Source organism: Tupaia chinensis, unplaced genomic scaffold (assembly GCF_000334495.1).
Source record: "Tupaia chinensis unplaced genomic scaffold, TupChi_1.0 Scaffold000320_2, whole genome shotgun sequence".
NCBI classification, from domain to species: domain Eukaryota; kingdom Metazoa; phylum Chordata; class Mammalia; order Scandentia; family Tupaiidae; genus Tupaia; species Tupaia belangeri.
The window spans coordinates 2,417,450-2,441,444 of NW_006159814.1; the positions used below are offsets into that span (position 1 = coordinate 2,417,450).

Genomic DNA, 23,995 nt, shown 5'->3' on the forward strand with positions numbered 1-23,995 from the left:
TTTCTTTCTTTTTTTTACTCATTTTTAACACATTTTTAATATTTTGGGGTTTTTGTTTTTTGTTTTGTGTGTTGTTTTTTTTTTTGGGGGGGTGGGGCTTTTGCCATAGGCTGTGTATGCTGCCAGAGACAGATAGAGATAGGGAGAGGGAAAGTGAGAAATCATCCCCAAGGCAGCTGACGATGCTGCATTCACTACTCTTCCGTTCTCCTCTTGGGATTTTGGGCACATGTACACACATTACCATCATGAGTTTCAAGCCTCTGGATCCAGGACTCAAATCACAGTCAGCTATTTGGGAGTCCAGCATCTTTTTTATTTTTTTATTTAACTTTATTTATTTATTTTGATTTTGATTTGAGCAGAGAGGGACAGAGCAAGAGAGAGAAAGTAAGAAAGCAAGCTGCCAGGTCCGGGACTTGAACCACAGTTAGCCATGTGGGAGTCCAGTGCCCTTAACCACCATGACACCTGCTGGCCTCATTTTGAACAGTTTTATAAATAAGCATAAGTTAGGCTTTTCATTGTTTAGCCTTATTGACTTCATTAAAACTTGAGCCAGCCCATGATCTGTTGGTTTAGGCATTTGGATCCTACATGGCCAACCACACAGTTCAAGTCCCAGGCTCTGGGGCTTGAAAAAACACACCCAGTTTGTGTTCATGTGTACCTAAGACCCAAACAGGAGGCAGAAATGACCGAGAATGGATTATAGAGTGACCGTGCCCTATGGGGGACGCTTTCTCATTTTCTTTCTCTCTTGTCTCTCTTTGGTGAACACACAGGCCCAAAGTCATGATGTATTATTTCTTTTTTTTTTTTTTTTAAGAGACTTTTCCTATAAGGTTCATGCACTTACCTGAGGGACAGAGAGAGAAAGTGAGAAATCATCCCCCCCAGTGGGGATAGCCATGCCATTGTCCCTCCTCCTCCATTCTCTTGGCATCTTGGGCAGTCACGCACATGTACCTAGCCTGAGTTTTAAGTAGCCAGGTTTGGACTCGAATCCAATGACATAACCATCACGCCATCTGCTGGTCCCCGTGATGTATTTTTCTTTTTTTATTTTTTTTTCCTTTTATTTATTTTATTTATTTATTTATTTTGGAGAGGTTTTCACTATAGGGTGCATGTGCTCGCAAGACAGAGACAGAGAGACAGAAAGCGAGAAATCACCCCCGGGGGGATGGCCACACCGCAATTCCTTCTCCTCCATTCTCTTCTAGGGATCTTGGGCACGCACGCATGCCTGGCGTGAGTTTTAAGCCACCGGGTCCAGGACGCGAACCGTGGTCAACTACATGGGAGTCTAGTGACATAGCCATTACACTAACTGCTGGTCCCATGATGTATTTTTCTATGCAAAACTATGTCGTGACTTTCCCGACAACCCAATATATAATATTTCCTTCGTAGTGAATGCATTTGAAATCTTTTATGATTAAGTTGCCTTAGTTGCATTAAGTTGATTAAAATATTTAAAATAGGATCAGCAGGTAGTATAGTGGCTGAGGCACTGGATTCCCACATGGACGGCTATAGTTCAAGACCTAGACCCAGTGGCTTGAAAATCACAACAAATAAATAGATAAATATATGTTTATATATGTGTGTGTGTAAATATAAATATATATTTATATAAAAATATTAAAAATATATTTTATATTTAAATATAAATGTAAATTTGATATAAATCATCTAAAATATTATATATTTTATTTTAAATATAAATAATATGAAACTTATAATGTCTGTTACTGAGCTTTGTATTACCATACATTTTAGCATTACAGCAGGTATCAACATATTAATTTTATTTCTAAGTATCAGAGTGTAGGTAACATACTTAACTGAAGTATAACATAGCCACAAGGCTTTTTCTTGGTTTTTGTCTATGCCAATAGCCCTATTGTAGAATCTAATCTGTTGTCTACTATTTGCACATTATGCATAGTATAATATGCATTCCTTAGTATATGTGTTCACTGTGAAGGGGACACCCAATTAACAACATAATGTCTTGTTACATAGGGTTTATACGTTTGCCCCCTTTTTTTTTTTTATCTATTTCAGACAAATATATTGATAACTGCTATTGTGGTAGGTACTGTGTTTTGTACCAGTGATGTAATTACTAGATTATGGTTCTGTGTTAAAGTGCTGCAGGAGTTGGATCCCACATGGCCGATCACATTCATATCCTATCCCCAGCACCTTGAAAAACACATGAGACACATGCATGCCTCAAATCCTAATATAATGGACAAATGGAGGATAAGGGATTGTGGCATGACCAGGCCCCACTGGGTGTTTTCTCCCTTTCCCTCTCTCTTGAATTCTCTCTCTGGCAAGCATATACATCCTCTAGCAATAAAAAAATTTAAAAAAAAAAAACAATAAAATACTCAGTTAATTTTATCATTTAAAGATAATTGTGTTTTCAAGCATATGAATAAGTTAGAAGTCTGTACTGAATACTTACGTACTGAATATTTGCTGATATTGCTCTTTAAAATATTTTACAGAGAAACTCTTGCTACTCAGTTGGATCTAGCAGAAACAAAAGCTGAGTCTGAACAGTTGGCTCGAGGGCTTTTGGAAGAGCAGTATTTTGAGTTGACTCAAGAAAGCAAGAAAGCTGCTTCAAGAAATAGACAAGAGATTACAGATAAAGACCATGCTGTTAGTCGGGTAAGTGTGATGGTGTGGTAAGTTATATTACTAAAATTGATTAAGATTAAAATATGTAGCATCTTAACGTGTTAGGGTGGGCCAGCTGGTGGTATGGTGATTAAGGTCGCTGGAACCCACATGACTGGCTCTGCAGTTCAAGTCCACGACCCAATGGCTTGAAAAATATGCTGGGTACATACATGAGCATGCCCAAACTCCTGAAAGGAAAGTAGAGGGGAAAGGATTGCAGCAGAGCCATCCCTCCCTGTGTGTTGGGGGCAGTGCTTTCTCACTTTCCCTCTCTCTCACTGTCTCTCTTGCTCTCTTTTTCTGTCTTTCTCTGGTGAGCACACCTGCCCTATTGCAGACTTTAAAAAGTATTAGGGTGAGAGTGTGTACATTACTTATACGGGGGAACTTCAAAAAGTTTGTGGGAAAATGGAATTAAAGTCCAAGTTAATTTTGGTGTAATATTTTTGAAATCCATGCATAGTTGTTTTTTTGTTTTGTTTTGTTTTGTTTTGCTATAGGGTGCATGCACCAGCCAGAGAGAGACAGAGAGACAGAAAGTGAGAAATCACCCCCGAGGGGGGCGGCCACGCCGCAATCCCTTCTCCTCTGTTCTCCTCTCGGGATCTTGGACATGCACACACACGCACCCAGCGTGAGTTTTAAGCCACTGGGTCCAGGACACAAACCACAGTCAACTACATAAGGGTCCAGCAATATAGCCATTACGCTAACTGCTGGTCCTTTCCATAGTTTTTTCATAATACAAATTTTCCTTGAGCCTTTCAAAGGTCCCTCATATGGTGATCACTCTGTATTATGTGAAATAGTTTCTGTTATCTAAGATAGTAGTTAATTATTGAAATTTTTATTCAGTATTTTGGGCTTTTTATTCCTTCTGGCTGTAGATCTGAATAGCTGTAAGTTTCATGAAAAAATGACTAGCTTAAATTCATTTGGTCATCTCTCATTACACTGCAGTTGATTTTATGGGACAGGATTCTGTGAAAATTGATAGTATAGGTTCTATAGAATCACAGGGCTAAAAGGAGAAGTCAAATTTTTCTTCTTTCAAAGTCACCATCAAGTGTTATGATGTAAGCAGGCCTGGATTCAAAACCCAGTTTTGCTCCTAAGAAGTTATGTGACCTTGGCAAGTCACATTAATTTCTTTAAGCCTCAGATTCTTCATCTGTAAAATAGAAACATTCATAATGTTAGTACTTATTCCACATGATTATTGTGAAGATTAAATTATATAATATACAAATGCTCCTTAACTTCCCAGTGGGGTTGCATCCTAATTAACTTCTCCTAAATTGAAAATATCATAGGTAAAAACAAGCATTTAGTACACTGTACAATATTAGTTGTTTACTTTCATGATCACTTAAGTGGCTGGAACTGCAGCTTACCTGCCCAGCATCATTCTTTTGTGATACATCCTGCTAGCCTGGCAGAAAAAAAATCAAACTTCAGGCTCTGCTGTGGTGGAAAAAGGTAGGGTGCTGCTCCATAGTAGGCTGGGGCTAGATGGGAGTCCCAGGTATGGATCCTACATCATTCCTAACAGGCTGGGGGTAATGCACATGCACCTGAAGTCCAGCTCACTGGGAAGCTACAGCTGAGGGTCTCTATAGTGAAACCCTGTCAGAAATATCTCTCTCATTCAAAACAAAGTTCAAAATAGGTACTACAGTTTCTACAGAATGTGCATCACTTTCACACGATTTTAAAGTAGGAAACTCCTAAATCGAACCATTGTAAATCAAGGTCCATCTGTAAGAGTAATCAATAAATACATTACTGAAAGTAGTCAATAAATGTTTCTGTTGACATTTTCATTATTTTTACTCAAAGAAAATGAGGCCCAGAAAGATTATGATTTGCATATGGTCTGGTTCTCTTTCTATTTCATTTTTTTCTCTCTATGCATACACACACACACACACACACACACACACACACACACACACACACACATATATATATATACTGGGTTGTCAGAAAAGTCATGACCTGTTTTTTCTGTCTGTGAAAAAAATGAGTCATGACTTTTCCAACAATCCAGTACATATATTGAAGTAATGTGGAGAAGCTAGTGATTGTTTAAAACATATATTGATATACACATACATATATACATATATATATACACACACACATTCATGTATATTTGTAGTTTGCTATAGAGCTTGTGTGCTCACGGGAGAGAGAGATGGGCAGGGGGAAAAATCACTCCCCTGGGGTGGGAAAGGAGGATGGCTACGCTGCAAACCCTTCTCCTTTCGGGATTTTGGGCACACATGCATATGTGCCTAGCGTGTTTTCAAGTCACTGGGGTTGATTCTTAAACCATACAGTGGGCCATGTGAGATCCAATCATCTTAACTTCCTGTGCTGGCCTGTTTTAAAATATTTTAAATGTATCCACATATTTTAAATTCAAAACCAGATGTTTTCTCTTAATTATGCCGTGTCTGACCTGTCCTCACCTTTGAAAATTGTGAAGTATTATTTTAAAGGTTATTGCTTTAAATATGAGGATGGTAAAGAGGCTGTAGCTTAAACTTTTATATGCTTTGTTTAGCTTGAAGAAACGAATAGCATGCTAACCAAAGATATTGCATTGTTGAGAAAAGAAAATGAAGAGCTAACTGATAGAATGAAGAAGGCAGAGGAAGGTATGTAGGAGTTTTTTAATTATTATGTTAAATTAGGTTCCTTGATTAATCTTAAACTATTTATGTTATGTGGTGTGGTTTTGAAATATCTGTTTTTATATATTAAATAACTTTGTAGCCCAAAGAATTTAAGTTAATAAAGTTGCTGAAAGTTACTGTACAATGTATACTAATTTGAATAAAGGCATTTTAATTTGGAATGCAGAAATTAAGTTATTTAATGCCATACAATAACATTTTATATAATTTATTGACAGAATTTAAATTGCAGAAGGAAGAAGAGATCAGTAATCTTAAGGCTACCTTTGAAAAGAACATCAGTACAGAACGTACCCTGAAAACACAGGTATATCTGTTTTCAGCCTTTACCATGTGTTTTTGAGTATCATATATTTAGAAAGTTAGTCATTGCTTTTTGTGCACTTTTTCCTAAAACTGAAGTTTCAAACTTTTCATTAGAAAAGACAATGTAAATTATTTTCTCAATGGATATATAAAACTTGTTTGGGAAATAGGATTTCAGTAAAGTTAAGAAAACTGAATTGTCTAGTAATTTGTCTTGTTAAAAATTATAGGACACCTATTATTGACAGTGGGAAAACTTAATGAAGAGAACACTGAAACCAAGAGAACATTTGGGAATAAGTATGAACCTATGAGGGTGGATGTGTTCTTTTCTTTGTATCTAGTAATCTATCTAGATCAAATTTTTTCCACCAAAACTTGATAAGAATTCAAGTATCTGTGGAGCCTAAAATAACATGAGTTGAAAGAAAACAAACTTGGAAGAATATTTACAACATTTTTATTTATAAGTAGAAATAAGAAAACAATCCAATAGGGGAAAAAAATAAGGGACAATTGAAAGAAAAAGAAATGGATAGTGAAGATTTAAAATGTGTTCAAACTCAATAATGAATCAAGAAATAAAAATTAAAATAATAATGAGCTATCTTTTGGCAGTCAAATGGGAATTTAAATGAAATAAAGTATTCATTTAAGAATTATGTTATTTAACTTTATTTATTTATTTTAATTTGACCAGAGAGGAGCAGAGCAAGGGGAGGGGAGGGACAGAGAGAGAAAGACAGCAAGTACAGAGTGAGAGAGCGCGCACGCAAGAGAGAGGGAAAGTGAGAAAGCAAGCCTCCAGGTTCAGGACTCGAACCATGGTTGGCCATGTGGGAATCTAGCGCCTTTAACCACCATACCACCTGCCAGCCCCCAAAGTCAAAGTTTTCAAAAACATTAGGGAAAGTTTATTCATACACTATTTGAGAGTGAGTAAACTATAAGAAACAATTTAACAGAATAAAGCATTTTTATGTGTATATGCCTTAACCCAGTCCTGAATTTAATTCTACATAAATGATTCCTTAAATGCTTAAAAGAAATATATGCAAACGTTATTGCTACATTATTTATTTATTTTTTAAGAGGTTTTTGTGACAGGGTGCATATGCTTGCTAGAAAGAGAGAGACAGCAAGACCGAAAGCAAGAAATCACTCCCACAGGGTGGGGTGGCCACACCACAATCCATTCTCTTCTCTCACATCTCCATTTCCTCTCGGGATCTTGGCCGTGCACATACACGCACCAGCATGAGTTTAAGCCACCGGGACCAGGACTTGAAGCATGGTCGACTACATGGGAGTCCAGCAACACAGCCATTATGCCAACTGCTGGTCCCATTACTACATTTTTTTAAAAAGATTTATTTATTTATTCATTCATTCATTCATTTTAATTTGGCCAGGAAGAGACAAAGAGAGAAAGAGAGGAAAGTGAGAAAGCAAACCACCTGGTCCAGGACTTGAACCGTAGTTAGCCATGTGGGAGTGTCCAGTGCCTTAACCACCATGCCACCTGCTGGTCCCTACTACACTATTTTATTCATTTATTTTCTTTGGAGAGGTTTTTGCTATAGGGCGCGTGCGCTCGCCAGACAGAGAGAGAAAGAGAGACAGAAAGCGAGAAATCACCCCCCTGGGGGGGTGGCCACGCCACAATCCCTTCTTCTCCATTCTCCTCTTGGGATCTTGGGCACACATGCACATGCGCCCGGCGTGAGTTTAAGCCACCAGGTCCAGGACTCAAACTGCAATTGACTACATGGGAGTCCAGTGACATAGCCGTTACGCTAACTGCTGGTCCCCCTACTACATTATTTTTAACTGCAAAAAATACATAAATTCAACCATCTATCATTGTCATAGTGATAAGCCAATATATATCCATGCAGTGAAATGCAAATTAGCCGTTAAAAATAAATGAAATAAATTTATATGTAATGATATGAAAAGTAGTATTTCCCATGATATATGATATAGTAGTAAGTGGTAAAACCATATTGTAGCACAGAATATACACTGAACAGAGCAAAAGAAGTCTTTAGCAAAGGTAGTCTTTAAAGGGTGGTATTACATGGGCCTTTCACTTTTCTTATAATATTTCTCTGTATTATTATTTTTAATACACATGTGTTAGATTTACTAGTAGAAAAAATCTAGGTATGTGTTTCATGAATTCCATGAAGTAAGATTTTACTGCATTAAAATTATTCAAGAGCTTCTCGTCCTAGTTGGACCCTAATCTATATGGAACAGTGGCAATTAGGGCTCTTTTCTGTCTTAATGGAAAAATCTATAATTTTTTGATAATTATAGAACAGATATACCATGACTTAGTTTTATAGAATATGTTTTAAATAGTTTATCTCATTTTGAATATATACATTTTCCTTCTATCAAAAGGTACTAACTTCAGTTGTTTTTACATCTCCTTTTACTTTGAAAAGAGCCTCAGAATAACCTAATCTGATGCCCTCTCCCCCTGCTTTGGGGGCTTGTTTCCTCTGTTGATAATGCCAGTCCTGGCTCCCCTCCTTCATATAATTTCTTCTTTGCTTATCCATCTGCTGTTTGTTTTTTTAAGAAACATATGTGTAGCGTGCATATAGGTAGGTATTCTAGAAGCCTTCTCTAATTTCTCCAAGCCTCAGTCAGGTACTGATCCTCACATTGCACGCACCATTCTTGCCTCCTCTTATCAGTTACACTGTAGTCTTTTTTTTTTTTTTAATTTATATTACATTTAATCACAATCAGTGAATAGCATTTCTTTTTCCAGCACGATTACCATGCATATCAGTCAAGATAAAGACATTACTATTCATATCATCATCAGTAAATAACTTTTCATTTTTTTGTCAAAACACTGCAGTCTTACTTACCTGGCTCCTCCACCAGATGAGAGATGCCTTTGGGACATAACTGTTTTCTCTCTTTGTATCTAGTGCCTATAAGGGTGCCTGCAGTGTAATAAATGCTGAGTAATTGTGGAACAATAAATGGGCTTTGCAAACTTACTTGGTTCTTACATTTCGAACAGTAAGATAAGTCAGTATTTACTGATACTAATTATTGCTGTCATATCCCAGCCTAATTGTCATACATACATAAAGTACTACTTCCTGATTTTGACGGGAAAATACGTTTTTAGTGGGGATTTCAGTTGAATGACTTAGATCCTTATAATAATATTTTAATATTTGAATAGGCTGTTAACAAGTTGGCAGAAATAATGAATCGAAAAGATTTTAAAATTGATAGAAAGAAAGCTAACACACAAGATTTGAGAAAGAAAGAAAAAGAAAATCGAAAGCTGCAACTTGAACTCAACCAAGAAAGAGAGAAATTCAACCAAATGGTAGTGAAACATCAAAAGGAACTGAATGACATGCAAGCGGTAAGGTTTGTGTACATATGCATATGTAGGAATATTTTTGTTAATTGTTATTAATATATATACCAGTTATCTATTTATCTTTAGATTTTATTTTGTTATATAACACACATTTTTGTTTATAATCTTTAACAGTATAATTATTATTCTTCTAATGTGAACCCTGATCTTAATAACTGGAAAATTATTTTTAAAAGATGCTGCATTATTGCCTGTTAGTTACTATAGCATGAGTAATTTGCACCCTTTAATAGCTTCTTAACTAGAGGCCCAACTTTGACAGGCAACCAAGGGTTTTACCTCTTTGTTTTCAAACTGAAATTGGTATATATCTACTGTAATGTTGAATATAGCTGGGATACAGGTTTGAAGTATAACTTACTTATTTTTCCTTAGTCAAACACCATTTTTCTGAAAGCAACACATCAAGCTTAATTTTTTGAAGCTTTCTGGCTTGTTAACAGCACAAAATTGAGTACATGGTCTCTGATATTTGGCTAGGTCTAAGCTTTAACTTCATCATTTATGCTTTTACCATCTTGAGATGTTTTCTGTAGCTTTTCTTTTTAATTGCCAGAGAGAGAAAGCAGCTCCTAATAGAGTGTGGTCACACACACATACTTGGCATGTTTTTTAAGTCACCAGGCCAGGACTTGAACTGCATTTGGCCATGTGGAATATGGCTCCCTTAACCAATAGGATATAGGGCCAACTGGCCCTATTTTCTGTCACTTTTAAACTCTTCAATTTGGAACCAGAAATCCATTTTCTTCTTTTTTTTTTTTTTTAACTTTTGTTTTGATGCCTTATGTTTAAAAAGGGAAAAAACCTCATAAAGCAAGGAGAAAGGGAGCTTATCCAAACAGTGTATTAGGTTGTCAGAAAAGTCATGACACATTTTTGCATAGAAAAATACGTCATGACTTTTTCAATAATCTTATATTACTGAGAAAGACCTTGTGTTTCTATAATGTATCAAAATCTATGTGGCCAGCCACAGTGGTGCAGCAGTAACACAATGCTTCACAATCCTGAAGCCTTATGAGAAGGTACCACATTTGTGTCCCAGGGTCTCCCTGGAGAGCGGGTACACACATGTACATGTGCCCATGACCCTGGTTGGTTGAGGCATGAATGGTCCTTGTGACTGAGGTATATAAAGACCCTGTTTGGAATGCTTATGTGTGCGTGTGTGTGTGTGTCTCTCTCTCGTTCATGGAAGAAATAAATGAAAAACATTTGAAAAAAATCCATGCTAGCAAATATACATGAAGTTTATGATACATTTTCATTTAATTGTTTTTTATTGCCACAGGGCACATGTGGTTGCCAGACAGAAGGAAGACAGAGAGAAAGCACCCCCAGTGTGACATCTTCAAGCCATAATCCTTTATCCTCCCTTTCTCCATCCCATCAGGGTCTTGGCGATACACACATGTGCCCAGCATGTTTTCGAAGCTGCCAGGGACAGGATTCAAGCCATGGTCCACCATGTCAATCTAGCTCTCTTAACCATAAAGCTCTGAGACTGGCCCTACAGTAAATTTTTAGTGTTAGCTATTTAGATTACTTGTATTTCAATTAATTGTTAATGTTGGGAATTATTTGGGCTTAATTATATTATCTCGGTTATTTTTTTTAAATAGCAATTGGTGGAAGAATGTACACATAGGAATGAACTTCAGATGCAGTTGGCTAGCAAAGAGAGCGATATTGAACAATTGCGTGCTAAACTTTTGGACCTTTCGGATTCTACAAGTGTTGCTAGCTTTCCTAGTGCTGATGAAACTGATGGGAACCTTCCAGGTAAGAGTAATGTTATTACTGTCATTCAGATTTGTTAAAGGTCATGAAAAGTAAGGTATTGATTTATTTCTTTAAAATAGATTTCTATGTCTTGTCATTTTGTCCATGAGTCATTCAGGATTAACACTAACCTTATAGTGAAAATTAGAGCTGCTGCTGTATCTTTCACTATTTAAAGAAAATTGAGTATTGTATATGTTATTGGGAATAACAGCTGTTTAATGTTTTATGTATTGTTGTACTGAAACTAAGACCTGTACTTCATAATCAGAACCAAGGCAGCTGTATATGGAAGCCTACCTAACGTAGTAATGATTAAATTTAGTTAGACTTTAAGTTTTAAGTTTAGAGAAATGGATAAAAGTGATTAGGCCATGCAGTGAATAGGAAGGGAGTAAAAGGCAGAAGTTGAGTGGCTAGGATTTTAGACTTTTCTTTGTATCTTTTCCCTGTAGAGATCATTTTTTTAAAAAAATGCACATACGTACACTGTCTCATTCTTAATATAATAGTAGCATAAATTATAATATATTCATACTTTTTTGGGGGGAAGTGGGGAAGGTTTTTGCTGTAGGGCCCGTGTGCTTGCCAGAAAGACAGAGACACAGAGACAGAAAGTGAGAAGTCACCTCCCAGGGGGCCTGGCCCTTCTCCTCGGTTCTCCTCTTGGGATCTTGGGCACGCACACACACGCGCCCGGCATGAGTTTAAGCCACGAGGTCCAGGACGTGAACTGTGGTCAGCTACAAGGGAGTCCAGTGACATAGCCATTACACTATCTGCTGGTCCCTACATTCATACGTTTTTAACAAAGATGAAAAATTAGAAATAAACATAGCTAGTTCAGTTTATAAATGAAGGGATTATAAATATTACAAAATGAATTAACACATATATGCATTTTACATGCTACTGTTTTTGTTCTGAGTTTTTGGTCTTTTTTTTACATGGTCATGAACTTAAAAATAGTTTTTTGGTTTTGTTTTTATTTCTGCTATAGGGTGTATATACTTGCTGGATAGAGGCAGAGATAGAAAGTGAGATATCACCTTCCAGGGGGATGGCAACACTGCAGTCCCTTCTCCTCCATTCTTCTCTTCAGATTTTGTGCATCATACACCCATGCCCAGCATGTTTTTCAATCTGCCAGGTCTGAGACCTTGCAGAGTCAGTCATGTCAGATCCAGCTACTTTAACCTCCACACAACTTGCTGGCCTGAATATAGATTTTAATCATTGTATTTCTTTTTTTATTATTATTATTTAATTTTATTTATTCATTTATTTTAATTTGATCTGAGAGAGACAGAGAGAAAGTGAGAAAGCAAACCACCAAGTCCAGGAGTCGAACCATGGTCAGCCATGTGAGAGTGTCTAGTGCCTTAACCACTATGCCACCTGCTGGTCCCCAATCATTGAATTTCTTGAAAAATTCATGAATAGGGACCAGCAGTTAGCATAATGGCTATGTCACTGGACTCCCACGTAGTCAACCACGGTTCAAGTTCCGGACCTAGTGACTTAAAACTCACGCCAGGTGCGTGTGCATGCGTACCCAAGATCCCGAGAGGAGTACGGAGGAGAAGGGATTGCGTGCGACGTGGCCGTCCCTCCTGGGGGGTGATTTCTCACTTTCTGTCTCTCTCTCTCTCTCTCTGTCTTTCTGGCGAGTGCATGAGCCCTATAGCAAAAACCTCTCCAAAAAAAAAAAAAACATGAATAAAAAGATACTTATGAAGCAGCGTGTTTGATATTATAGAGATTTTATTAGGTTGTCAGGAAAGTTATGATATATTTTCCTTTTTCAAGAGATTTTTGCTATAGGGCACATGTGCTTACCAAAGAGAAAGAGAGAGATGGAGAGAGAAAGTGAAAAAATACCCTCCAGAGGGCATCATGCTGCAATCCCTTCTCCTCTATTCTCCTTTTGGGATTTTGGGCACGCACATGCATATGCCTAACATGAGTTTCAAGCCGCCAGTTTCAGGACTTGAACCACATTTAGCCACGTGGAAGTCCAGCAACTTAACCACTATGCACCTGCTGGCCCCCCATGAGTAGTCTTCTGTTTTTCTATGGGAAAATGCATCACGACTTTCCTGCAACCCAATATTTTCATAGGTATTACCTGTTTTTTGAGAATTTGATAAAAGAAACTTGATAGACTGCTTAAGTGATTTTATACTATCTTTCTTAGTCAAGAAAGTTGGACTAGGGCTGGCAAGTGGCATGGTGGTTAGGGTGCTGGATTCTCATATGGCCGACCATGGTTTGAGTCCCAGACCTGACAGCTTGCTTTCTCATTTTCTCTCTCTCTCTGTCCCTCTCTAGTCAAATTTAAAATAAATAAATAAACAAACAAATAAAATAAATAAAGTTAAATAAAATAATTCTTAAAAAAAGAGACTCAGTGGGAAATGAATTCAATTTCTATAATGCACATGAATGTGTATATGTATGCACACACACACACAGAGTATGATCCCTGCCCTAATTGTTTTGTGGCTCTGCCAGCCCAAAATCAGATATCTAGGTAGAGAAGATCAAGGAAGGAATGTTTCTTATTCCAGTGGTCAAGGAATTTCTTCTGTTTTCTTTTCTTTTCTTTTTTTTTTTTAAAGAAGAATTATATTTAACTTTATTTATTTATTTCAATTTGACCAGAGAGGGACAGAGGGAGAGGCAGAGAGAGGGGTTGGGGGTTGTAGGAGCGAGAAAGCAAGCTGCTAGGTCCAAGATTCGAACTATGGTTGGCCATGTGGGAGTCCAGTGCCCTTTATCATCACACTACCTGCCAACCTCCTGTTTTCCTATTTTTGGCTCTCTGAAACTGCGTGACTCTTGAGACTCTTACAAAGTACACATCATTCATTAGTTTCATTAGTGGAAGAACACTTTGGATATAACAGAAACTCTTATCTCTGTTTTTTGCCTTCTTCTTTTTTTTTCTTTTTAAGACTTTTTCCAGGTAGTTTTTTTTTTTTTTTTTTTTTTGGTTTTTTGGTTTTTATGTGCATGCACTCTCCAGAGAAAGACAGGGAAACAGTGGTGGTCAGCCAAGTGGAAGTCCTGCACCTTCACCACTATGTCACCTGCTAGCCCTTGAAAATATTTCTAAAGTTAGAAAATTGTCGGTAAGAATATAACCTTTAGGGGGACCAGCAGTTAGCGTAATGACTATGTCACTGGACTCCCACGTAGTCGACCGCAGTTCAAGTCCCGGACCCAGTCGCTTAAATGCACACCGGGCACGTGTGCTTGCGTGCCCAAGATCCTGAGAGGAGAATGGAGGAGAAGGTGTGGTGTGGCCATTTCCCCTGGGGGGTGATTTCTTGCTTTATATATAACCTTTAAAGGTGTTTGGACACATTCTTTCAGTTGTTGAACTTAAACTAGTTTAGATCCTTCTTCATTATCCCCAAGATACTTTCGAGGTTATTTAATAAAGGGATTCTTACTCTATTTAATGTCAGATAGAAATCCTGACTAGGGGTGCCAACAGATGGCATGGTAGTTGGGGTGCTAGACTCTCATGTGGTTGACTCTTGTTTGAGTCCTGGACCTAGCAGCTTGAAACTCATGCTGGGAGTGTGTGCGTGCATGACCAAAATCCTAGGAGAAAAATGGAGAAGGGATTGCACTGTGGCCATCTTCGCTGGGGAGTGATTTCTCACTGTCTCTGTCTCTCCAGCAAGTGCATAGGCCCTATGGCAAAAACCTAAAAACAGAAAAAGAAAGAAAAGTCCTGACCAGGTTTTATTTTCTTTATGCCACCTGTTTCCCTTTATCTCTGTTTATAATGTCTGTGTGTGCTCTACTTTTCTTTATGTTAAACATTTTCAATACTGATACATTATTTGTGGATACTGTTTAGAACATTTCAATTGCAGGCCAGCTGGTGGTGTGTTGGTTAAGTCAGCTAGATCCCACATGGCTAACTGAGCAGTTCTAGTCCTCAACCTGGCAGTTTCGAAAACACTCTGGGCGCATGTGCATGTGGGCCCAAAAATCCCAAAAGAAGAATGGAAAAGAAGAAATGGCAGCATAACATCCCCTCTAGGGGATGTTTTCTCACTTCCCCTCTCTCTTTCTTTGTCCCTGCCGAGCCCATGATGGCAAATTAACAACAACAAACATGAATAGAAAGATGAGCTGATAAGTTTTACTCTGTATTCTGACTTACTGAGAAAGACTAACCAAGATTGTTGGATGGTTTGACTGGTAGATTTAGATTAGGAATCCATTTGGATTTCAAAATCTTGACCTAAAATATATTGACTTAGGAATCAGGAAAGAGATTTAAAAATGTTTCTACTGTCTCTATTCTGAATATGTTACTTAGAATATTTATTTATTTGGAGGATTTTGTTTTTAAGGTTTTCATAGTCTGAACTAAGGGAGGAAAAAAAATACTGGTAGCCATTCTTGGTTGCAATAAAATGAGACCAGTAAGGTATTTCTTGCTTGCCTCTTTTACTATGTGCTAAATCTTAAAACTGCAAAGATCTCAACATTGCTGAATCTTTTTTTCTAAAGAATTATTTAATTTTATTTATTGATTCATTTATTTTTTATTTGACAGAGAGACACACACACACACACACAAACACACACAGAGAGAAAGAGAGGATGGGAGAAAGGAAGCCACCAGGTCCGGGACTTGAACTGTGATTATTGCTGAATCTTGACTTATGTATTAGAATTAGAATTACTAGATAGGAAACCAGCAGGTAGTGTAATGGCTATGTCACTGGACTCCCATGTAGTCAACTGCGGTTCGAGTCCTGGACCCAGTGGCTTAAACTCATGCTAGGCACATGTGCATGCATGCCCAGGATCCTGAGGGGAGAATAAAGGAGAAGGGACTGCAGCATGACCATCTCCCCTGGTGGGTGATTTCTCGCTTTCTGTCTCTCTCTGTCTTTCTGGCAAGCGCGTGCTACCTACAGCAAAACGCTCTCCAAAAAGAAAAAGAAATTACTAGATAGTTTTTTGTTTTTTAAGTTTGCTGTAGGGTGCTTGTACTTGCCAAAGAGAGAAAGATAGTACCCCAGAGAGATGTCCATACCATAATCCCTTCTCCATATTCCTCTCACTATTTGGGCATGTATACACACACACATGCGAGACATGTTTTTCTTTTTTTTTTTTTTTTGAGAGAGAGATTTTTGCTATAGGGTGCGTGCGCTTGCCAGACAGACAGAGACATTAGAGACAGAAAGCGAGAAATCATCCCCCAGGGGGGATGGTCACGCCGCAATCCCTTCTCCTCCATTCTCCTCTAGGGATCTTGGGCACGCACGCACACATGCCCAGCGTGAGTTTTAAGCCACCGGGTCCGGGATGCGAACCGCGGTCGACTACGTGGGAGTCCAGCGACATAGCCATTACACTAACTGCTGGTTCCCGAGACATGTTTTTCAAACTGCCACGTCCAAGAATCAAACCCCACAGTTGGCTATGTGGGATCTAGTCACCTTGACCACTGCATCACCAGTTGGCCTCAATGGATAGTTTTTAATCAATGTTATTTACTTCTCTGTGTGTCAGCTATTTTGCTATTAAGTTGAAGATCTTGATGCAGTCTGCCATTTGCTAGGTGTTCATAAGTGATCCCTAGATAACAAAGATAAAATTTTGTAGTCATATCTGGGAAGAATCAACAAATACTGATGTTCATTCTTTTTTTTTTTTTTTAAGAGGTTTTCGCTATAGGATGCATGCGCTCACCAGACAGACAGAGAGAGACATAGAGACAGAAAGCGAGAAATCACCCCCCTGGGGGGATGGTCACACCGCAATCCCTTCTCCTCCATTCTCCTCTCAGGATCTTGGGCACGCACGCACACGCACCCGGCATGAGTTTTAAGCCACCGGGTCTGGGACGCGGACCACAGTCGACTACATGGGAGTCCAGCGACATAGCCATTACGCTAACTGCTGGTTCCCCGTGATGTTCATTCTTCATGTGAGAATGTTACACATCATTTGGATGTCTAAAGATTTCTTGAAGATAATGACTAATGATTAATTTTTACTTAACTTTAGAAAATGAATTTACAAGTTAAAGAGGATTAAGTTAATGTAACAGTAAAGTAAGAACTTTTTGAAATAATGGGTCATATTTTTAGTTTAATGATATGTGTTTTTTGTTTTTTTTTTTTTTTGAGAGGGTTTTGCTATAGGGCACATGCACTTGCCAGAGAGAGAGACAGAAAGACAGAAAGCAAGAAATAACCCCCCCCAAGGGGGATGGCCATGCCGCAATCCCTTCTCTATTCTCCTCTCGGGATCTTGGGCACACACACACGTGCCGGGCATGAGTTTAAGCCACCGGGTCTGGGACTCAAACCACGGTCGACTACATGGGAGTCCAGTGGCATAGCCATTATTCCAACTGCTGGTCCCAATGATATGTTTTTTTAGTAATTAGGTAGATGAACTAATCCTATGACTTTCGTTATTTCTTAGATTTTATCATTCAGCATAAAAATTCTAATTAAAGGGACCAGCAGATGGTGTAATGGTTACATTACTGGACTTCCACATGGTTGACTGTGGTTCAAGTCCCAGACCCGGCAGCTTAAAACTCACACTGGGCGCACATGCATACATGCCCAAAATCTTGAGAGGAGTCTGCAGAAGGAATTGCAGTGTTGTCATCCCCCCTGGAGGGGGGAGGGTGATTTCTTGCTTTCTGTCTTTCCAGCGATCACATGCACCCTGCAGCAAATAAATAAATAAATAAATAAATCTTAAAATTAAAAAAAAAAAAGAAAAAATTATCCATTTTGGTGGGCTAGTTGAAGATGAAATCCACCCTGGTGGGAATTCTAGGTCTTAGCATTATGCCACTTAGACCTGGCTCTGGGAAAGCCTCCATAACATCTGCAGACTTCTGCAAAATCCAGTGGACTCGGATATGGACATTCTTGATAGGAAGAGTTAAAGACTAATGGGTTTAGAAAGGCAAAACGATGCTAAATAGTTGATAAATCTATGATCAGCATGATTCCTAGACACAAGCTAGATTCATCTGATACCAGAAAAATAAAATTTGACCACAACCAGATTTTAATCTCACTTTCCTAGTCTAGACCTTTTTTGGTACTATAAGTCCTAGAGATGACTGCATTTTTCTTTTGTGCATGAAGATAGATGACTCTTTGAATTAAAGATGGAAGCAGAATTTTTTCACCAGGAAAAATAACTGGAGTGGGTGGGGTATTTGGGCACACATCATTTTATATAAATATGTCAAGATTTCAAAGACTGAAGACTAGCAGGTAGCATGGTAGTTAAGGCACTAGACACTTCCATATGTCCAACCACGGTTCAAGTTCCGGACCTGGTGGCTTGCTTTTTCACTCCCCGCCCTCTCTCTCACTGTGTGTCTCTCTCTCTCCAGTCTAATTAAAAAATAAATAATTCTTTAAAAAAAAAGATTTCAAAGACTTTCATGTGTTTCATTGTCAATGAGAAATTGCTGATATTAAACAGCCATGTATCCTCAACTATTAAGGATACTTTTCATTCTATTGTTCCTATCAGTTTTTTTCTTTTTTGAGGGGTGGGGAAAGAGATATTTGCTGTAGGGCATGTGCGCTCTCCAGAGAGACACACACACACACACACACAGAGAGAGAGAGAGAGAGAGAGAGAGAAATCATTCCCAGGGAGGATGGCCAATGCACAATCCTGCTCCATTCTTCTTTTGGGATCTTGGGCACATATGCACACATACGCAGCATGAGTTTTAAGCCACTGGGTCAAGGACTTGAACTGCATTTGACCATGTGGGAGTCCAGTGTCGTAACCATTAGTCCATATGCTGGTCCCAGTGTTTTTCTTTATTGCTGTTTTTATTATTATTGTTATTGCCAGAAGTCACAGACTCAGCAGAGACAGAGAGAGGGCCAGTACCCTTCCCCCACAATGGGGTGTGCTCACACCACAATCACTTCTTTATTTTTCCACCCTATTGGGATTTAAGGCAGGCAAGCACACGTGACCCAGCATGTTTTCAAGCTGCTGGGGCCTGGACTCCAACTGCATGGTTGGCCCTGTGGGATATGGCTTCCTTAACCACTAGACCATGAGGCTAGCCTGAGATCAGTGTTCGCAAATCACACTTTGAAACAAGAGCTGCAGCTTTTGCCACACTGATGGGAAAATTTCCTAGCAATAACTTTTTGACTTTTGTAAGATAAAATACCTGTGAATGGTCAGTACATGATTAACAGTCTTCCACATGTTATTTAATATAAAACTGCCCATTTGGTTTTCAAATTATAACCATTATTTTCAGAAGATGATTTAATTGACACTTATTTTTTTTAGAGGTTTTTGCTATAGGGCACATGCGCTCACCAGAAAGAGAGTCAGAGAGACAGAAAGTGAGAAATCACCCCCCAGGGGGATGGCCATGCCGCAATCCCTTCTTCTCCATTCTCCTCTCGGGATCTTGGGCACACAAGCCCATGCGCCTGGTGTAAGTTTAAGCCACCAGGTCGGGGACTCAAACCACCATCGACTACATGGGAGTCCAGTGACATAGCCATTATGCTAACTGTTGGTTCCCAATAAAATAATTCTTTAAAGAAAAAAAAAAAGAAAGAAAAGAAAAAAGTTGGTCGAGCCAGCAGGTGGCATGGTTGATAGGGTGCTGGACTCCCAGCTGGGTGACCACAGTTCAAATCCTAGACCTGAAGGCTTACTTTCTCTCTCTCTCTCTCTCTCTCTCTCTCTCTCTCAGTCTCTCTCCCCCCAGAGCTTTGACAGATACTGATAGAGTAGCCTCAGGCAAGTAAGTGAGTTTGCCTTTCTAAACCTTAGTCTCTTCATTTATAAGTGGTGGATGATAGTTGAACCATCCTATATTCCCAGGAATGTAATATCCTATATTCTTTTGTATATTGAAATTATACACAGATTAAATATAAGTCATTATTTGTAAAGCTCTTGGAAAATTATAAATGTTTAGTAAATGTTACCTGTTGTTACTATTACAATTGAGCTTTACAGCTTTTAAGTTATATGGAAAGGAACAACAAAAATTCCCATTAGTATTATGTTTTCAGTCATAGTGTAATCTGTCACATTATAGCATCATATTTTTTAAAGAATTATTTGATTTATTATTATTACTATTTTTTTTTTTGGAGAGGTTTTTGCTATAGGGTGCGTGCGCTCACCAGACAGACAGAGACAGAGACAGAAAGCGAGAAATCACCACCCACCCCACCCCCAGGGGAGATGGCCACACCGCAATCCCTTCTCCTCCATTCTCCTCTCGGGATCTTGGGCACGCACGGACACATGCCCGGCATGAGTTTTAAGCCATCAGATCTGGGACACGAACCACCGTCGACTACGTGGGAGTCCAGTGACATAGCCACTACACTAACTGCTGGTCCCATTACTATTAAATTTGACCAGAGAGAGAGAGGGAAAGTGAAAGAGCAAGCTGCTGGGTCCAAGACTCAAACCATGGTAGGCCATGTAGGATTGCCACCTGTTGGCCCCAGCATCATACTTTAAAATTGACTTATTTTGTATTTTTCTATGTTTCTAATAGAGTCAGATAGACATAGAAAGCATTTAAATTGCATGAATTTGATTATTTACAGCATGATATAAAATAACCACCTCTAGTAGAATCATCTTTATTCCCTCAGATTTTTTACGTTCAGTCTGCTACAAGGCACATACACTCACCATTGAGAGGCAGAGAGAGTGAGAAAGCAAGCCTCCTGGTTCAAGACTTGAACCGTGTTCAGCCACGTGGGAGTTCAGTGCATTAACCACCACTCCACCTCCTGGCCTCTCCCCTCAGATATTGTAATAAACATTAGTTATGTTTAAACAGTACTGATAACTATTACAAAATCCTTTGAGCTAAACAGACAAGGAGTTTCTGATATGCACAGACTGGGCTAAATACAAGCATTTGACCAACTGAATTGTGTTATTTTACTGTTTATTAAATTATGGCCTTACACACTTAAAAGGCTTTACACCTCTTTAGTTTTGAGAAGAATTGTAATTGGACTTACCATTAGAATTAAGGGCCACCCCCCCAACTAGATTTATAGTTTTAATTAAATTGTTACAGGTGTTTTACCAGTAAGATTATCGTAATATTGTACTGAGAAAACAAATAAAATGCTTGTCTCTTATTCTTTATATCTAGTTGATTCTGCCTGCATTCCTTATTTATTTATCTTCTATTCTTGTCTTCTGTGAGTAATAGGATACTTCTGTACTTTTGCTTGCTCTTTCTTGTGTAAATCATGGCTCTGATTTGTTCCACTTGCTGCATATTTTTTCCTTTGTTTTCTCTTTTTTTTTTTTTGCTGAATATTTTTATATGAATGTTAAGTGATATTTAAAGTCTTCTATATCATATCCCATTTAAGCTGCAATCCATTCCAGTCTTGCCTGGCTCTTAAGGGTATTGTTACGTCATAGTTTTGTAATTGAGCACTGAATGTTAATTTTATGGGAAAAGTGGCTTGGAATTATTTTCTGCAATATTTGTATGGCCATCAAAGTTTATTTGTGTGATTGAAGCATGGAAGAGCAAATTCTGGCACTTACTCATTTAGCTGTGTTAAATTGCCTGTTGCTGCATGCTGTCAGACAACCTGTAATAGTTTTTCCTTTTGTTAACAATTTAATACTGACTACTGTATATTCCTTTTCTCCTAGAGTCAAGAATTGAAGGTTGGCTTTCTGTACCAAATAGAGGAAATATTAAACGATATGGCTGGAAGAAACAGGTACACATATGCGTAATTTTTTTCTAATACTTTGTTATTATTCTCTGTAATTGCTAGAGATCACATATACTTGCCGGAAAGAGAGAGAAAGAAAATGCACTCCCAATGGGGCCTGGTCATGCCACAATCCTTTCTGTATTGCTTTATCCTCTTGGGATTTTGGACTCACACATGGTGTTTCTGAAGCCGCCCAGAAGAGGATTCAAACAGCATAGTGAGCCATGTGGGGTCCTGCTCCCTTAACTACTAGGCCACATAGACAGCCCATGTATTTTATTTTGAAGCATAGAAATTTGTACTTTTTGTTTTTAGTTTTGCCATGTGCCCTATGGCAAAACTAAAGGGGAGACAGAGAGAGAGAAATGGAAAGTAAGAACTCATCCCCGGGTCAGATAGCCACTCCAAAATCCCTTTGCCTCTCAAGATTTTGGGCATCCCGCACACCCAGCGTGTTTTTCCACACCACTGGATTCAGGATTCAAACCATGCAGTTGGCTGTGTAGGATCTAGCCACCTTAACCTCCATACCACTTGGTGGCCTAAACTTCATTCTTTTAATTTCTGATACTTTGTAATGTATTTTATTTTGAAGCTCTATGATTTGCTAGCATTGATTTTAGATTAATACAACACAACGTAGCCATAAATGGCAAATACGCTTGTCACTTTAAACCAACTTAATGTTGCTCTTGTAACTCTTGCTTTTGTTCCCATTTCAGTATGTTGTCGTAAGCAGCAAAAAAATTTTGTTCTATAACGATGAGCAAGATAAGGAGCAATCCAATCCATCTATGGTCTTGGACATAGAGTAAGTTGCTTTTGAATTTTAAATTAATTGTCAACTATTTTTGATCAATTATTTTTAGATCTACCATTTATTAATATTGGGTCATCATACATCATGATGTATTTTTCTATGCAAAAATGTGTCATTACTTTTCCAATGACCCAAGAGTTTGTATTTTGTGTTATTTAAAGTGTTATCTACTTTTCTATTTTTCTTAACAAACTTAAATATTTATGTAAATCTTACTTTGGCAAAATGTGAGAAGGTAAAATTTGTATACCTGATTTGTGTATTTGGGAGACAGATTTTTTATTTCAAGCTTTCAGTTGTTTGGAGTTCAGAAAAATCTTGAAAAGTAGAGTATTCTCCAATACTTATTAAGAGAAAATATATCTGTTCCATTTTAGTAGTGTTAATAGCTCAAAAGGGCCTATAGTTAGTACTTTTTCTCTTGTTTTCATTGTACATTTTTGAGGAGTGGATGATTTTTGCTATAGGATGTTTGCTCATCAGAGAAACAAAGAGAGATGGAGAAACAGAAAGTGAGGAATCATCCCCTGGGGGAATGGCATGCTGCAATCCCTTCTCCATTCTTCTCTCGGGATTTTTGGCCCACATGCACAGATGCCTGGTGTGAGTTTTAAACTCCTGGGTCTAGGACTCAAAACTCAGCAGTTAGCATAATGGCTATGTCGCTGCACTCCCACGTAGTCGACCGCAGTTTGCGTCCCAGACCCGGTGGCTTAAAACTCACACGCACCCGGCGTGAGTTTAAGCTACCAGGTCCAGGACTCAAACTGTGGTGAACTACATGGGAGTCCAGCAACATAGCTGTTACACTAACTGCTGGTCCCGACCATCTGCCCATTCTTGACCCAGTCATTGCTGGCTAGGAAAAATCTCAAAAAAAAAAAAAAAAAAACAAAACACCTCAGTCAACCAGGTGGAAGTCCAGCATCTTAACCACTATGCCACATGCCAGCCCCTTAAAACCATCTTTTAAGCATTGCTGCCTATGTGATCATTGGGAATGTATTGGGTCCTTGGAAAAGTCATGATGCATTTTTGCATAGAAAAATAGGTCATGACTTTGCTAACCATACAGTAATATATATAAGGATGAGTAAGTTTCATATTTAAGGAGTTTACAAAGTAATGGTAAAAAAGGCGAAATGTGCAGCAAAATATAAATTCAAAGTAAAGCACAGTAAGTGCTTGTCAAGAAATATTAATATAAAATGAAGCATTGCCATTCCTTTGGACTTATTTGTGGAGGTAGTTATAGTTAGATATTAAGAGGAACTGAGCAAGTACTAGAGAATACTGAATATTTTTTTCTTTACTTTTTTAAAGAATTATTTTAGGGACCAGCAATTAGTGTAATGGCTATGTCACTGGACTCCCACGTAGTCGACCGCGGTTTGAGTCCCGGACCTGGTGGCTTAAACACGCGGGGCGCATGTGCGTGTGTACCCAAGATCTCAAGAGGAGAATGGAGGACAAGGGATTG

General features: G+C 38.4%; 1 protein-coding gene across 1 annotated transcript in view; it reads left to right on the forward strand.

Moving 5' to 3' along the window:
• The window catches only part of ROCK1 (Rho associated coiled-coil containing protein kinase 1), a 175,404-nt gene that overhangs the window by 141,849 nt on the left and 9,560 nt on the right, over positions 1–23,995 (forward strand). The window contains 7 exon segments of the mRNA XM_014588990.2: positions 2,526–2,691; positions 5,273–5,366; positions 5,624–5,712; positions 8,926–9,114; positions 10,758–10,917; positions 21,628–21,698; positions 22,418–22,506. Coding sequence (XP_014444476.1) covers positions 2,526–2,691; positions 5,273–5,366; positions 5,624–5,712; positions 8,926–9,114; positions 10,758–10,917; positions 21,628–21,698; positions 22,418–22,506 — 858 coding nt within the window.